Genomic DNA, 18,417 nt, shown 5'->3' on the forward strand with positions numbered 1-18,417 from the left:
TTTTACATATCAATTGAAAATATTTACATTTTTATATTTTTCGACAACTGGTTAACTATAATGGTTGTGATAGTCTAATTTTAAATAAGAGAATTTTATTTTAAACAACTTAAAATTTTGGAACATTGAAAAGGAAAAAAACGTGGAAATTAAGAACAGAAGAATATATAAAGATAAAAACCAACGAATGCAGAGAGCGATATTACTATGAAGGTCAAATAGCAACCATTGGAAACAGAAAATAGATATAAATGCCCACAAATCAAACTGGGCTCAGCCCACGCCAATAGTTCCGAAGAAGTAAATGAAAAGATCACCACAAATTTATTGTTGTTCGACAACTTTGGGACTTCTGCGAGATTTTCGTCTGGATTTCAGAAGGATCCTAACTGAATTCCACTCTACTATCCCTGAATTCATGGAATCCAGCTACCCTCCGCCGTAACTGACCAATGATTGATTCCTGTTTCCAGTCAAAGCTCTGATTCCCTTTCAGTTTCAGATGGGATTTATTAGTGGAAAAAATCCTACCGAACCCTCCTCAGAACTCGTATCCCCCCTCAATCCTCCAGCAAGAATGGATCCCTCTCCCTCCGCCGCGGACGGAAGATCCTACTGGCGTTTCAGCAAAGAAGATTTTTTCCCCGAGCCCACCTTCCGGAACTTCTCCACTTATCTCTCTGCCCTTTCCGAGACCCCCCACCGGCTCAAGGACCGTGTCCTTGGTCGTTCCTCCGATGCCAATGAGCTTATCCAGAGCAAGAAGCAATCGGAGAATGAGATGAAGAAATGCCTCACTTGGTGGGACCTCGTTTGGCTCGGGTTTGGCTCCGTTGTCGGATCCGGGATATTCAGCATCACCGGTCAAGAAACCCACGATCATGCGGGGCCCGCAATTGTCCTCTCTTATGCTGTTTCGGGTTTGTCGGCTTTGCTATCTGTGTTTTGTTATACTGAATTCGCTGTTGAGATTCCTATTGCTGGGGGTTCTTTCTCTTTTCTCCGTGTGGAATTGGGGGATTTTATTGCTTTCATTGCTGCTGGTAATATTTTCTTGGAGGCGCTTGTTGGGGCTGCTGGGTTGGGGCGCTCTTGGTCGTCTTATGTTGCTAGTATTTTTAAGAGTGACCCGGATTTTTTGAGAATTAAAGTTGATTCTTTTGCTGAGGGGTTCAACCTGTTGGATCCTTTGGCTGTGGTGGTTCTGGCGATCGTGAATGGGATTGCCGTGATGGGGACTAAACGTTCATCGATACTGAATTGGGTTGGCTCCATATTTGGTGTGGCTGTGATTGTGTTTATTATAATAGTTGGATTTGTCCATGGGAAGAGCGAGAATTTGGTGCCTTTTTTCCCTCATGGGGCAGAAGGGATGTTCACTGCGGCAGCTGTGGTTTACTGGTCGTATACGGGTTTTGATATGGTGGCTAATATGGCTGAAGAGGTTAAAAATCCTTCAAGGGATATACCAGTGGGCTTGGTTGGTTCAATGTCTTTGATCACTGTGGTATACTGCTTGATGGCATTGGTGTTGGCAATGATGGTGAAATACAGTCAGGTGGATGTCAATGCAGCTTACTCTGTTGTGTTTGAGAGGATTGGGATGAAGTGGGCTAAGTATTTGGTGAGTATTGTTGCTCTAAAAGGGATGACTACGAGTATGCTCGTCGGATCAATGGGACAGGCTCGATACACGACTCAGATAGCAAGAGCGCATATGATTCCTCCTTATTTTGCCTTAGTTCATCCAAAGACTGGAACACCAATATATGCAACACTTTTGACAACCACAGGTAGCTGCATTCTTGCCCTGTTCTCGAGTTTGGATGTTTTGTCGAGCGTGTTGTCATTCAGCACACTCTTTATTTTCATGCTTATGGCTGTTGCATTGCTCGTGAGAAGGTACTATGTTAACGATGTCACTCCAAAACGTGACACTATCAAATTTATGGTGTCATTGTTTATTATTTTTGGTTCATCACTTGGGATAACAATTCTTTGGAGTTCCAAGCAGAGGGGATGGATAGGGTATACCATCAGTGGAGGGTTCTGGGCTTTGGGAACTTTTGGATTGGCATTGATTTCGAAGCACAGAGTTCCAAAAGTCTGGGGCGTTCCTCTTGTTCCGTGGTTGCCATCTCTATCTATAGCTATGAATGTTTTCCTTATAGGATCTCTTGGTACCGTGGCAATCTGGCGGTTCTTCATATGTAGTGCCATAATGCTAGTGTACTATATTTTGGCTGGTGTTCATGCCACCTATGATGTGGCTCACATGGATCGACAAGAACCGAAACTCGAAGAAGGAGATAGAAATCCCAACAAAGGGATCTTATAGTTGGTAACCACTTCATGATGCCTTAACATTTTAGTTTTTTTTTTTTTTTTTTACATTGTTGTTGTAGTTTATGGTCTTGGGATTTCTCCAAGTGTATAGCTACTCCTTTGATTTTTGGTCCTACCATCTCATGTTCATTCACATCTCATGTAATTATAGACTTGACATGATATCTGCTTCATTTCCCATAATCTTAAATTCACCCTAAGAGCTCTCAACCTCATTTAACTTTTTCAGTAAAATGTCCCTGCAGTTGTCCAACTAGTGATTAATATCGTCACAGTATTGTGGGTATTTGAATTGTAGCCATATGCTTGTACTTGTTTATGTGGTGATATTCCCAACTTTATTAGGTTTGATCATGACAAGTAGTTATTCCCTACCTTGTAGAAATAAGTAGCTGATTAGGAACAATTGAGGAAGAATTTGGATAGAGGGCAACCAAATGTTTATAACAATTTAAGATGGATCGATGGTGTTTGTAGTTGGTACCAATTTGATAACTGGTTTTGGGTGCTGCTTGAGTGTGATTACTTCATAGTGCTGGTGCCGTATTGAAACACTGGTTTCGTGATTATGTACTATGTTTAGTCGACCAATAGTAATAAACGGACATAGTGAATAGGACATTAAGAATATCAGATGCACTTTCTTGAGTAACTTGCTGAATAAGATGGCGGAGATATCCTTGTATAAGAACAATTGCAGGATGCATGTGTACTATTAGGAAAGATGTATTCGATCAAGTCCTCCCACTAAACCACTGCATGGAAAAACAGACAAGCTTACACACAGACACACAAAAACACACATGCATATATAGGTTACTTATGAAGTTTGATTACTGCTGCAAAGATCGACGGTTTTAAGGACTTGGATGAAGTTTTAAGTGCAGGCTTATCAAATCACTTCAGCCATTCATTTTTGTTTTTCTCTAAGATGTCGAGATTGTTTGCTCCTGTTTGAAGTCGGCTTCTTCTTAGATTGACTCTCATTTTTCCCTGCGATCCTGGAAAATGTAAAGCATTTGATATAGTGCTGAGCTAATTCTCCATGTTCACATCATAAACTGCAGGTTTTCATTTTGCAGGTGTATTTCCTCAAGATTTGGTTAACTGTTGTTCATGTCCTATGTTGTATTTTTGTAAAGGAATATCCTGAGCTGAATATCATTTCCCATCTCTGTGTTAATATCGTCATAAGCTCCTCACCCCCTGTAAGCTACAGGCAGAAAGAACCTAAGTCTTATTAAATGGCACGTGTGGGTTTCTGCGATACGAGAATCTAAGCGTGTTTTGGTAAGCTTATAAACTTTTAAAAATATTTTATAAATATTTGAAAATTCTGAAAATATATTGAAAGTATTCATTAAATATTTGAGAACTTATAAAATTATGATTGCTTACATTTACAGGTTTTATGATCTTATCTTTATAAAAAAAAATTATTTTTTAAAATAGGATGTCCCGTCTTTTGAATCTCAAATACTTAAGATATGGAGCTCATAAAATCTTTTAAATAAATTAAGCTAAACACACTCTGTATCTCCTGATTCCGACAACACAAGGGAAGAATCAAAGCTATTTTCCCTTGTAATTTTGTTGGTCTTCTGGATCATACATATGGTATTTAATATATTGGATACAGGGAATCCATTTCGCCGTCCAGTAGCGAGAACCGTCTTTTTGATTGGTACCGCAGTCGCTCTTTGGTTGGGTATTGGTGCAACATTACCTATTGATAAATTCCTAACTTTAGGTCTTTTTTAATTTGATTCAATTGTAAAATAACACGACGTGTGTATCTAGGGAATAGTCGCTTCAAAGCGAATTCTCCCTAGATACATCTATTGAATAAAATTCTGAATTTCTTTCGAATATATGAATTGTGCTACAGATTCAAAACCTATTTTCATCTTAATTAAAAAAGACGAAAAAAAATCCAATAGATTTAAAGCTTCTTTTTTGGTAAATCAATTGCGAAATGTTTTTCTATAATGCCCAATATCTCTTTTACATCTTCTAGGCGAAAATGTTCAATTTTCATAAGATCTTCTTGACTGTTATTCAAAAGGTCCAATAATGTATATATATTGGACCTTTTGAGGCAATTATAGACCCTGGGAGACAATTCGGATTGATCAATAAAAATCGATTTCAATGCTATTTTGTTTTTGTTTTTTCTGAGTTTATCCAATTTATCGTGAAAAGTAAAAGGGGATAAAGGAACCGTGCGTTGATTGTCCTCTAAAGGTAAGTTTTCTTCTTCCTTATGTAAAAAGGGAATAAATAAATCAATCAAATTTCGGGAGGCTTCATGAAGTGCTTCTTTCGGAGTTAAACTCCCATTTGTCCATATTTCGAGAAAGAGTATCTCTTGTTTTTCATTCCCATTCCCATAGGAATGAATACTATGATTCACATTTCGAACATGCATGAATACAACATCTATAGGATAACTTCCATCTTGAAAGTTCTCTGGCATTTTTATAAGATATCTTGCGATTTCTCTCGATTTCTAATCCAATACAAAAATGAATTGGTTCTGTCAAGCTAGCTATATGTTGTGTATTGTCAACGATTTCTACATAAGGTGGTAAGATGATATCTTGAGCAGTTACATATCCAGGACCCTTGACACAAATAGACGCGTCACAAGTTCCATATAGATTACTTCTCAATGGGTAGGATCTTACCTTTACTTGGATCCACAGATTAATTGTAAAACCGAAATTCAGACCCAATGGATATTATTAAATTTAGGTTCAGATCCGGATCCATTGGAAAATATAAGTTGTGTTTGGGTTAAGTTTTTACCCATCAATACTCATGGGTGAATTTGGACCCAAAAAATATTTTTTTCCCCTAATTCAATTAAATTTTTTTATTGATGTATATTCAAGTGAACAAATTTAAAAAAATTTAAGACATCATAACGTTATGTATCATGTAATTGTTTAACTATGTATGTTTTTAAATTAATAAATAATTGAATAATCAATTATATAAATATATTATCATGCTAGGTATATTTTTAAATGACCCATAATTTTATCAAAGACTACTAATTTTTAAAAGTCACGGGACTAAATTAACAAAAAAGTATACTTATAAGACTAAAATTAATCATGGGTGAAGTTACCAGACTAGAACAATAATTTTCCGTATTTTTCATTTTGAAAAAATATGAGATACGTGGTAATCAGCATGTCAAGCTAGTCCACTAGGGTATTAAGAGTAGGGTAAGACATATATCCAAACCCATAAATTAATCCAAAGACCCTATACAGACCCAATGAATATTATTAGATCAAGACATAGAGCCATTCAAAAAATATAAATTGAGTTTGAGTTGGATCTCTACCTATCAATACTCATGAGTCTATATATCAAATTTGGACCCAAAAAATATATTTATTTTTTTTCCAATTCTATTGGATTATTATTTTTCAATTTATCTACATTCAGTGAACAAATTTAAAAACTTAAAATATCATTTTGATTTTCTTTTACATGCTTCTACCATGTCGGAAGCCATCAATATAAGAGGAGTTTGTTGGAGATTTTTTAACATGATGTGTCTCACAGTATTAAAAATACGTACGACGTGTCGTCCCCATTGTCCATTGAGTCATTCTATTGGATTGGGCTTACTTTTGGGCCTAGCTGATTAGCATAAATAGATGGCTATAAGCCCAATACTTTGCTCATACACTAGCAGTGCCAAATCTATTGGGCTATTTGTGGGGGTCTGCTTCTTTAGCTTTGGACTTGAGAAGTATGAAAAACGAAACAAAAAAAAAGGGGGGGCAATAAGAAATAAAGAAAAAAAAATTCATCAAAATTTAAGCCACAACTGAGAGTGACATAGAAATTTCATTTGAAAAAAAAAAAAAAAATCCACAAAAACCAAGTAAGAACAAAAGCCAACAATATCAAATAAATGAAGAAATAAAAAGACTACGAGTTCCAATAATAGTCTATTTAATTCTGATGCTTATTGAATTGGCATTCTGATGCTAATTAAGTTAGTAACTTTTTCAGGTGGGAGTTAATCAAAGTCTTGTTAAATATAGTTCAAAATGAGTCGAGGAACTTGCAAGAGTTTTGCTACAAAGTGTAGAATAACTTTGGTCCTTACGAAATTCTTGCAGTATTCTAATTTTATATAATAATTCTATTAAATAACATGAATGATAAATTACAAAGAGCTTCCTAAAATTTATCTTAATTACAAATATCTCTTCATTATTTAAAAAATTATAAATACATCCTTGAAAATACAAATAACGTAATAAAGACACCCTCACAATAAACTGTCGCAAGAAAGTATTTATAATTTTTTAAATAACGAGTAGGTATTTATAATTATAACAAACATTTTAAGAAAAAACTATCATAATTTATTCTAACACGAATGACGTAAAACACACGTGCTTTTTGCTAAGAAATAAAAATTAAAGTATATTTTCATATATAGTCATTGTCAAGTTTGTAGGGGCGGTAGTACTCAAAAGGGCATGATGGGCCGCAGTCCGCAAGAACTACAGTTGTCACCCAGTAGAATTACAACACCTAAAACCTTTGCAGTGTGAATTTCACGTATTGGCTCAAGAAGGGGATGAAAGTCTTTATCCGCAGTTAGGGTTTGTTGGTAGGGTTAAGATAAGTATTAAGAACTGATGGAAAGAATATGTTTGGCGTGTGAATGTGAATGGATGGATGGATGAGACATATACCTTATCCTCATTCCTCTCTCTCATCTTTTCACCTCACTGATTCATTATTGTATCATCATAAAGTGGAACATTGGCACACACCAGTTCACTCACTTTTCCCAATTTTACCTCTGTTTTTTTCTCTGATTTACCAATGGATAACTCTGACAAGTCTGCGGGTCACCAGTCATGCTTTAATCGACTCAACAACCAGGTTTCGTGAACAAGTTTGAAATTATGATCGTATTGTTAGTGTGGGTATTTATTTCAATTAATTTATGTGAATTTGTCGTGATTTATTAATGTATCGAACACTAATGATGTATTGCTAAGTTGCTTAATTTATTAAAATATTAATATAATCATATAACTTTTTTTAAGTAAATTGGTATGTTAACACCAACAATTATAACAAGCATATACAACTCAACAACTACTATTACAGTAGAAAGTAATTACTGTTAAAATAGAATAATAATTCAAAATATTGATGGGATTTGAACCCATGAACTTATAGTTATGAGGCATTAATTTCATCAATTGAACTACGGCCTCACTAGCGACACAATCATATAATTATTGATGTCTTAAAAGAAAAAAAATCGACGAGTTGAGTACCATTTGATTAATTACTTTAAAAATATCAAATTAGTTTTTAATAATAGTGTTTTAAGTTTTTGAATGGAGTAACACTTGTTCATCATTGATTCTTGAACAACATGTCAACATTAATCTTTGTAACGAGAAAATTAATGTCGATAAAGAATTTCAATAATGGTCTGTTTTTTTCATTGACATTATTATGTTCTAAGAATGATGAGTTTTAAATCCCATCAGAGTTATCTAAATCCACTAAAAAAAAGAAAAACTAATTAAATTTGGTTTAAAATTTATTTGAGATTTAATATTTATAACATATAAAATTACAATAAAAATTACTAAGTTTTAAAGTCTCCTAATTGGAAAATATTAGTATTTTAAGAACTAGACAAAAAATTTATCAATTTTAATTTTTTTCAATCTTCTATTTTCTTACAAAAAAGAAAAAAAAAGAATAATACACGGCATTATTATTACATAAATAACAAATTGATTAGTCATGCATCAGACTCCACTTTTACGGATCAACTTGAGATTTTCAGTCTTGATAGTGATCGAGGAGGGGGGGGAGGCAAAATTGTAATCCAAATTTAGACTATCTCCCACTACAGAAAAAAAAAATATAATATTACCATAAAATATCAAGTGATAATTCTAAGTTTATTATAAAAATATATATTAAGTGATGATAATTTTTATCTCATTATTAGTGATAAATATTATGTATAAAGTTTGTCATTAAATATGATTAGTGACTACATAATGTAATCATAACTATTATTTATTGTTATTAGGCCGTTGCATGTGTCATTAATTGTCTTTAATGATAATTTTACGAATATTTTTTTATTACTAATTCTAGCTATAGCAATATAAAAAAATATTATTATTGAAATAAAAATTTATTATTATGAAAAAATAAATATTTTTATTACTAAATATATATAATTTATAACAATATTAAAATTATCACTTAATCTTTTCGTCACTAAACTTCTAAGTTTTTAGTGTCCATGAATAGCTTCTTCTATTTAATTTTCGACATCTTAAATAAGTATTTTGAATATTTAATTCATTATTATTGGATAAAACAGAAGTCTTTTCGTAGAATGAAAAGAAATAAAATAATTTTAAATTTGATAAATCTTATAAAATGGGAGGTTGTGATCATTTGGACAAAACTCATGTCTATCTATTTATATATATATATATATATATATATCAGAACGATTGTTGATAAAAAAAAGTCAATTTTAGTTGAATACTATTTTTTGATAATTTTGAATTTTTTAATCATCAAGAAAAAATATTATTGATTAAAAAATTATCTATTTTAAATATATTGATTAGCTATTTCATATTTATCCAAATCTTATCTCTAAAATTATATAAATTTTTAAATTGTCAAGAAAAAAATCTTATTGATTAGAAAAAAATCATATATTTTAATATATTAAATATTTATTTTGTATTTATCCGAAATCTTATATCCAAGATAATAATTGAATTTTTAATATCCAAGAAAATTTAATTGGCCGAAAATATTATCTATTTTAATCATTAAATACTTATTTTACATTATCTAAAACATATCTTTCAGATTGTGATACTAACTTAATTTGTATCTATCTTAAATAATTACTTAAAAATTATGTTATCCATCATAATTTGTATTTAAATACGAGAAAATACTTGCATCTCTTCATTCAATATAGATGGATTTAGTTCTATTAATTTTCTTTCTCCAGTAAATGATTTCTAAAGTTAACCTTTATATGCTTATTTTCATTATTTTTCTGTATTACAGTGAATTAAAGATTTTTAAATTATACATAATGACGATCGGTGCTCCGCCCCCGAATCAAGGTCTTGGTCGTGCCTGCTGCTGTGGCCCTCCCAGCCCTTCCCAGGATGAGCCAGCAAATGCACCTCCGGACCCCCCATCCTCGGAAGGAGTCTCCTAACACCTTCGACCGTGGCCTTCCTAGCTCTCCCTAGGAGATTCCCTCGCAGTGGGGTTAGATGCAGCAGCGGGGGCTAGCGTTACATAGGCCCTGGCGAGGCCGTGGGATGCACCATCACCACCACTACCAACAACGCCACTACTTCCCTAGTGGCCCAGAGGTGTTTCATCAGCCTCCGGGATGCAAGATATGTATAATATTTGTTGTTACTTGATTTAATTTTTTTTAATTTTGAATTGATTTTAATTTATCACTTTTAGATCCGAATGCAATTTTCACATGGCCATCAATTTTGCGGTCAAGGGCATTATCCGCATCCTTGGGCCAAAATATTGCAGATCTCATAGGAGGACCAGCTGTTCTAATTCTAAAAATTGAAGTAATAATAATATTATTTAATTTTTAAGTTATGTTTATATTTTTTAAAATTAAAAAATTGTCAATTTTTCTAATTTCATACTAGTGGGACTGAGACGACGAGTCGATGTTCAAGCTCATCAAGTCGCAGGCGGGAAAGTTTCTGCAGAAGCAGTTTGCTGACGCACGGAACCAGGTGGCTGATCGAGCCCAGAATTCCAAGCACAGTCGACCAAAAATAAAGTCAACCTGGCCGCCAACCCGAAAGCAGCTGTGACCGTCTACCGCGGGGGCTCGTCATTCATTGGGGCGTACAAGCGGAACTAGGTAAGTATTTCAAATCATATTAGTAATTTCATTTAATTTTTTTATTTCTAGTCATTTTTTAAATTAATTTTTAAATATGAGACACAACTCAGACGTCCCTTCACTCAGATGTAGGTGTTCGAAAAGGTCTACAAAAAGAAGGAGGATGACCAGTGGAGCGGCTCGAAGGCAGAGGAGGTCGCGGTAAGTAATTAAAAAAATTTACGTAATTTATTCTTTTAATTTTATATTATTTTTCTAATCAAATTATTTAACATGTGCGGAGGAGATGTTTTTTAGAATGATTGAGGAACGCTAGAAACAATAGAACAACAATGAGGAGCCTCCATTATTCTCTCAAAGCTCCGTGGCCCCGAAGGAGCAACAGGTTTGGATGTCAGCAGCGGTGGCCGGAAGAGGGGCAGAGTATTCGGTCTCGGGCGGTCTCGGCTCCGAGGCCCACCACTCGATTACTGGACCATCCCGGATGACCAGTCGACTGTCCCTAGCCCTCGCCAACACAGCCGCAGTGCTCCGACATAGATGATCGGGTGTTGGCACTCGAGCCCTACATCAGAACCATCGATCCTCTAGTGCTCGAGCCTCCAGTTGATCCCCCGGCAGCTGACGACGACAACAACGAGCACGCGGCCGCTGGGGATAAAAAATTGTTATAAATATTTTATAATGTATCGTTTAGCCGCGGTAGGCCTAGCTGTTACAAAAAAAAAAAATCGTTACAATTTTTTTTTTTCAAAAAAAAAAGGCGTTCCCACAACTTTTCCAATAAAATAATTTTTTCGTAGTGTATTTAATAGAATGTCATAATTGTGTGAAAGTAATCCTCATGCAATACAAATTGGTAAATCAAATATGTTGCATATGTAGGAAATTATCTTTGTCAATAATAATCAAAATATATTAAAAATTTAAACTACTATATTTTATCTATTAGAAATAAAAAAAAATAATTTATGTAAAGAGTTCCTTTTATAGCACAATATATTATAAAAAAATTATTTAATTTAAAAATAAAAAATATATAATAATACATTAGCACGGGTTGATGCTAATAATTATATATATAAGTCATAAAAAAGGATAAAAAATTATGGGATAGTTACAATGTCATCTTTTAGGATTTGATTTACTCATAAATAGATCCCTTCAAATCTGAGAAGTTATATATAATAATGATATAATTAGACCAAATCTGAACGAATGGCACTATATTACTATGTCCAAAATCATTCCACCAGTAAGGTTTTTTAGTGACTTCTACTATTTTAGACATATTACGAAATTTTGAAAATTTAATTATATGTATTGGGATTGATAAATTTGGATCTAAGAATTTTAAAAATGTAATAACAAAATAGTTTAATTTATTTAAATAATTTCATGTTACATGGATTTTAAATCTTGAACTCTTATCTAAACTATTTTTTTGAGTTATTTTGAAATATTTCAAATGCTTCTAATATAAATCTACTCGAAATTTCTTCCCAATTGCTTCCCTAAAAAGAAAAAAAAAATTGCTTCCCTAAAATAAATTCATATGAAACTTAGCTTTGACTATAATTAATTAACTGTAACGTCTTGGGGACAAAATTATACTTTTAGTCCTATAAAATAAGGGATTCGATATTTTTAGTTCTCTATTTTATGGAACTTTTAAAATGGTTCCAAAATTGAAAAAATTCGACACATTTAGTCCTTTACTTTATGGGACTTTCAAAATGATCTGAAAATAAAAAAAAAAAAAGACTCGACACGTTTTGTCCTCTGCTTTACGGGATTTATGGGACTAAATTTATTTAGTTTTTTCAATTTTGGTACTATTTTTGAAAATTTCATAAAATATAGAACTAAATATGTCGAGTTTTTCTAATTAATTTGGACCGTTTTGAAAATTTTGTAAAGTACAAAACTAAAAGTGTTGAATTTTTTATTTTACAGGACTAAAAGTATAATTTTTCACCCCGGACATGAGAACTATCTCCAAATCCACCAAGTGCATCCTAAAATTCGATTACGAACAATTCACTGAAATGGATAACAAATGAATAATTTGAGTTTTTTTTTTCTTCCCCAAAAGCTTATATGGTACTTATCTCATAAGATCTTAATCGATGTGGGATGGAGCATTACAATCACTCCTCCTTCAAAACACGCCGTCCTTGTCGTGGCGTGACAAGCTCATGATCAGTCATTGGGCTTCAAAATTTTAGACATAGCTCCTACAAGACCGAGAGGCGGCTCTTGTGCATGTAGCACTTTGTCTGGCAAGTTCAAGAGGTGGTTCTCACACACCTCTAACCGACTCTGGTACCATTTGTCGCGCCAAGGCCTACCAGCCTATTGGACTAAAAAATTGCCTCCAAATCCGTCGAATGCATTCCTGAAATTTAACTATGAACACATAAAAAAGGAATGTCCAACAGATGCACTTGACTTCTTTTGATTAATTCTTATATAGTACTTGTCTTATCAAATCTTCTCGATGTGAGACGGAGTATCACAATACTTATCTCATGAGTTCATAATCAAGTCAACATTTATCGTGATTTTAGTTAGGGTCAAAGTACTTACCGTGGTTTCTAACTATATACGGTCAAAATATTTGTCATAATTTTTAGCTATAACTTATGATTTAGCTTCGTCTATGAAGACGACGACCACCAATCATTACAAAATCACGATTAATTTCTATCCATAATAATTTTTCACTTTTAATCACGATAACCAACCATGATAAAAAGATGATATTTAATATAAATAACTCAAATAATAATTGACATAGAGAGAAAATGATATTCAGGTTTGGGAATGGGACCAATTAGTTTGATGATTCCAATTTGGACACAAACACTTGCACGCACTCATCAAATCACACATACATGTCAATCACTTGCGACCTATTTAATTTGTGTGATGATGTCTGATTTGAAGCTGAATAATATCCTCAGAATTTCACCTTTGACTCTACCACTACCATAATTGGATGTCGACCCCATTTCTATTTTGCTTGTAATAGTCAATAACATGCCATTTTTTAAATATGTTGAATTAGAATTGATCATTGAGTACAATGTATGAAGATGTATTATGGCAGGTACATGTTCATTTCACATTGCAGTGGTGCAATCAGAATTTTATTTTTGGCATAGAATCTTCCTCAACAATTTTATTCAGGTATCACACCTGTGTTTTTCTTTTGTTTCTTTTTTTTTTTTTTATTTTCTTCTTGCCATGATTTTATTGTAATTAATTATTTCGGGACAGAAAAATTTAGCGTGATATCGATTTAACTGTTTTAATGGGAGTTTTAAATTTAAAAAAATAATCATTCATGTGTTTCATACGAAGAAAAAAAGGTGAATTTAGCTGTATATTAAGTGATGACAATCTTGCCCTTCTATTCCATAAAAAGAAATTTTTTTAAAAAATAAGCAAAATCATTTTATAGTCTATGTAAATATTTTGATCAGTTTATCATAAAAATAAATAAAAATTTAAAAAAAATTAATAGAATGAATTAATTATTAGACGTACCTTAAAATTAAGGGTATTGATAACTTTCCTTCAAAAATTCGAATTTCAAAATTGACATTCTATTCCTCCCATTGGATTTTTCGTGTACATACGCGTCTGTTGCCAGCTTGAAAGTGATGGCCAATGGGAAAATTAATTCAAACATTTGACTGATTGTAGACCAAGGAATACTTCTGTTGACCAACTACTACATTGCATGTCACCTTCATGGGTTGAGACTGCATCCCCCCCCACCCCACCCCACCCCACCCACACACAACATAGAGGATCCATGCTCAGTTGTATACAGGCCGGGTTGAATTGACCTGTCCGACCCATAACTCAAAATGTGAGTTTATATGTGAGGATATGTGGTACAATTATTAAAATTGTTGAAGTATTTTTGATGGATCAATTCCAATATACTTTTATGTACATTTTTTGTAATTTTTAAGAATTTAAATAGAAAGATCAGACCTGAATCAAATACGTTCAGATCTTCCCGGACATATTTTGCAGTTATGATTATATTTAGACCAGAGATGAGTCTATTAATAGTGTCCCACCAAAGATGCCAATTACATTAATATTGATCAGTTTGGTACGGGGATAATCCTTCTAGAATATACTAGCAACTTCAAAATCATGGTCTCTTGATCAGTTTAATATATGTGGTACACTATTAAGCTACTATAAGAAACATAATAATATAATTAGTCAAAAATATTAAATAATAATGTTCAACATGAGGTACCGTACTACATAATGCTATCATCTGTAACAATCAACAGAATATTTCTAATACCGTTAATTGTAAATAATGACAAATTAAACATAATTTTTATCTCTTCATTTTTTTTTAAAACCACTAAATATATTACCTTCCTACAAAATAAAAATAATATATATAATCATTTAATATTCTTTTTTTTTTTTTTTTTGCCATAGCAAGCACGATCAACTCTTACTAGAATATTGAAGTGACATTTGGAAAAAAAGAGTACAATACTTGTTAACATGTTTTAATTTTGGGTGAAGAGAAGTGATTGCAAATCGAAACCCTTATCCGATCCCGTACCTGCAGTCCGTCAAGCATTAGAACTATCTACATTGTCCTCAGAGGATAATCCAATGGTTTGAATACAAAATTTTACCATAAAAAATCTGGTGTTGGAACTTTGAATGTGTTGGTGTATAAATATAAACATATAATATTAATAATAGAAAAAGGACTGCCCATATTCTGTAGTCAAACCTTCAACCTGAGAAGTTGCTTTCATTCTGGACAATCTTATCCACCTTCCACCAACATTGGGATATTCGGATCATGAGCTACCAATGGCCAATCACACCAATTATTGATCCAACTTCTTGAATTCCGTCTATCCTTTTCAAGATTAACAGTCACATTTCAATTCCAGAATTTTTGGACAAACGCATGTGGTCGGAAGCGAATTTTTCGCCTGCAATGCCATCCCGACACATCATTTTATTTTTTTTCTTTGGTAAAAAAGAAATAAGATGCAATTGCATTATTTCTCGTTATAGTATAGAGAATAGGAAGTTCTCCATTAATTATAATTTTGATTCGGATCATCTTCTGACGATTATATTTTTAGAAACGGAATACAAATTGTGATATGAAAACACAATAATGGTCAAGATTGCATGAGTCCTTATCCTGTAAAAATCCTTCATTGTTAAATTAGTGTGGAATTCAAATTTTCTGTACTAAATCCGATTATCGTATATTTTATTTAATTCGGATTAGATTTCATATGTTTGATTAATATATATTAAAATTTTCACATAAGACAGAACATGATATAAAATAAAATGTCCAATCTAAAATTCGCACAGGGTTCCCCCCTCCAATTTGTCGCCATGCTTTCCATGATCAACAACCACACAATCTAGTTCAAATCGGATCTATAATGACCCCAATTTAAAGTACGTGAATCTTTAGCATTTTGGATTATTTTTTCATATCCTAAGAACAAATTATTGAATTTATCCATATCAAGTTCATAACATATGTATGAACTCGAATACTCAAAATTTCATCTCACCTAATTATATTTTCATTTTTATGAAATTCCTTGCGTATCAAAATAAATGTACATAATTAGCAAGCAAAGAGGCCTAAACCCTAGATTATATCAAAATAAATACACAACACTACACATGCCTTTGGTGTGATTTATTCACATAAAATTTCATATTAATTACTCACTTTGTCATGAACCAAATTAAGTTGATATCATGCATTGTTAAATAAAAATTGCATAATATTAATATCCTAACATACAAAATCTAATAATTCATAGATTTTTTTATTTAATTATATAACCATGCAATTAAGTGACAAGACATAAGTATAAATGGTGTGGGCTCTGCCCGACCTATCCATCATAAATAAGAAAAGGCCGGGGTAGACTTTCTTAAGTCCCCAAATTAACCCATTGTAGTCGTAAATTTTTTATCTCACTTTCATGTTACGTAATAATATATACTAACACGTGTGATAATATTTTTATTTTTGAATTAAGATTTAATTATTGATTTTAATTTTTAAAAGAGATGTAAGTATTTAATGTAATAGAAGATTCCTAATGAATCCCGTAGCAATTACGTGTAACCGCCGACACATGAACGTACGAATGAATAAGCGCCACGTCACGTCCACCGGTTGCCACAAGTGGCCGGCCCAGCGGTGGACACGCTTAGGCTACAGCAATCATACGCAGAAGAAGGGGTCGTTGGGTCTAACATTGCTGAAAATAATAAATGCGAAGGAGAAGGGTGGTAGTTCGAAATTCTAATCATGAACAATCATGCAAGAGAAAGAGATGGAAGTGGTGCGAGGGTTTTAAGGATCTGTAGAATTGACTGTCCAGATGGGGCCCCCGTGTCCCCCCCAACCCCCTCCCCAGCCTGAAAAGGGTAGGCTGACACCACTCATCGATCACCCAACCCCCCTTACGATGTTGACTACTGCTCCTGCTTCATCAATTCGGCTTCTAAATTTATAAAAAAAAAAAAAAAAATCATCAGGAAAAGGAATACGAGTAAATTATATTGATACACCTTAAAATTATGTCATATCAATATTCAATAAACAGCAAAATTTACACAAATATTTTTTGTGATATATTATATCAACATTCAGAAGTATATCTGTAATTTTACAAATAATAAGGAACGTTTGTGTAATTTAATTTTAAAATAAGTTATATTGCACTTATTTAGGGGTGTATTTGTAATTTTATAAATAATAAAGAATGTCTAGTAATCTGATTCAATATTAGGAGATGTGGATAATTTTTCTATAAAGTATTGAGGCAATGAGAATGAGTTATGGGTGGAAAGTTTTTATTCTATCTATTCTGCCCAAAAATAGAATCTAAAAAAATATCCTTTTTAATTTTAAGATTGATGTATATAGTTGCAACATTCTTTTGCTATCGTTCTTATCCAAAAAAACGTGATAATCTTATCCAAAGTTCATGAGGTGTAGGTTTACAGATGCATCATTCATGACCGTGCTACAATGTCCTAAATTGAAATGAAATAAATCTTAGGATAATTGTGACGCTCTATCTTCATATTTGGTATGTGATTTGGAGGCTTAATTCAGCCGAAGAAATTCAAGTTTTATAACTTCTAAAATTATGAGTTCGAACCCAGTAATATGCGTAGGATGTTGTTTCTACTTTAATAGTAGGTGTTGATTAGATTAAATTTATTTGAAAGTATTGATGCTAGATACTGATATTCGAAATTCATCACTCTTACTTCAAAAAAGACATTTGGTCTGTGATTTAAAAACTTACACCTAATATTTTTAATGTTTGTTTCTGTCTAATAAATAGATCCCTTCGTTAGTCAAAATTTAATTCTGTTGATGTTAGCAAAAAAAAATTGCATGAATTTCTATATTTACCATCGAATTACTTGTTACTGATCAATCTTTTTTGATTGGTGATAAAATATTTGTTTGATTTGCAATAAATTAGTAATAAATATAAACTTTCATTTAGTTAATCGGGATAAAAATGAATTTTATTAAATTTATTTTGCTAATATCAGCAAATTCTGTGAATTTGACTAACAGATGGATATATTTATTAGTCGAAAACAAATGTCAGAAATACTAGATATAATTTTTGAAGTTATATGGGACATATATATGTGTAACCACACCAAACTTAAAATGAGGACGATGTAATTATCCTAAAATTTATATACTCAACATGTATATATATTACCGAAACATGTCATTAATTTTACAATAGAAGATCTGCACTATCAACATTCATCAACAATATTCATATAATTAAATAATTCAAAATATGATATATCTAACAACTCAAATACCTGCCTTAATATATTATTTAAATGAACCGCCTGAAAAAATATTCCATTTTCATCAACATCTGCATTTAATGTTTAGAGATCAAACTAAGAAACAAATAAATTTAAATTTTGAATTTCAGTAAAAAAAAATGTATATTAAAATAATAGAACTTCGTTCCCTTTTTCAGCTCTAAATATATTTTTCAAAAGGAAAAAAAAATAAAAATCTAGTTGCAAGACATCTC

At 32.4% G+C, this 18,417-nt stretch overlaps 1 protein-coding gene and 1 long non-coding RNA gene across 2 annotated transcripts; both read left to right on the plus strand.

The window, feature by feature from the left end:
- The first annotated feature begins 236 nt into the window (after window positions 1-236).
- On the plus strand, window positions 237-4,215 carry CAT8 (cationic amino acid transporter 8). The gene is made up of 2 exons (XM_011084569.3): window positions 237-2,341; window positions 3,429-4,215. Exon 1 carries the CDS (start codon window positions 503-505, stop codon window positions 2,336-2,338), a length of 1,836 nt encoding a protein of 611 aa, XP_011082871.1. The 5' UTR covers window positions 237-502; the 3' UTR covers window positions 2,339-2,341; window positions 3,429-4,215.
- Window positions 4,216-9,380: 5,165 nt separating this feature from the next.
- LOC148784851 (uncharacterized) lies at window positions 9,381-11,055 on the plus strand. The gene is made up of 4 exons (XR_016063332.1): window positions 9,381-9,998; window positions 10,083-10,303; window positions 10,412-10,486; window positions 10,583-11,055. It is a non-coding gene; the product is annotated as an uncharacterized LOC148784851 (long non-coding RNA).
- The last annotated feature ends 7,362 nt before the right edge of the window (window positions 11,056-18,417 follow it).

This window comes from Sesamum indicum, linkage group LG12, assembly GCF_026168435.1.
Source record: "Sesamum indicum cultivar Baizhima isolate 11 linkage group LG12, ASM2616843v1, whole genome shotgun sequence".
Classification (NCBI taxonomy): domain Eukaryota; kingdom Viridiplantae; phylum Streptophyta; class Magnoliopsida; order Lamiales; family Pedaliaceae; genus Sesamum; species Sesamum indicum.

What these genes read in the sequence shown, in the direction of transcription:
- CAT8 (XM_011084569.3), top strand. Translation starts at nt 503, where the DNA reads ATGGGATTTATTAGTGGAAAAAATCCTACCGAACCCTCCTCAGAACTC.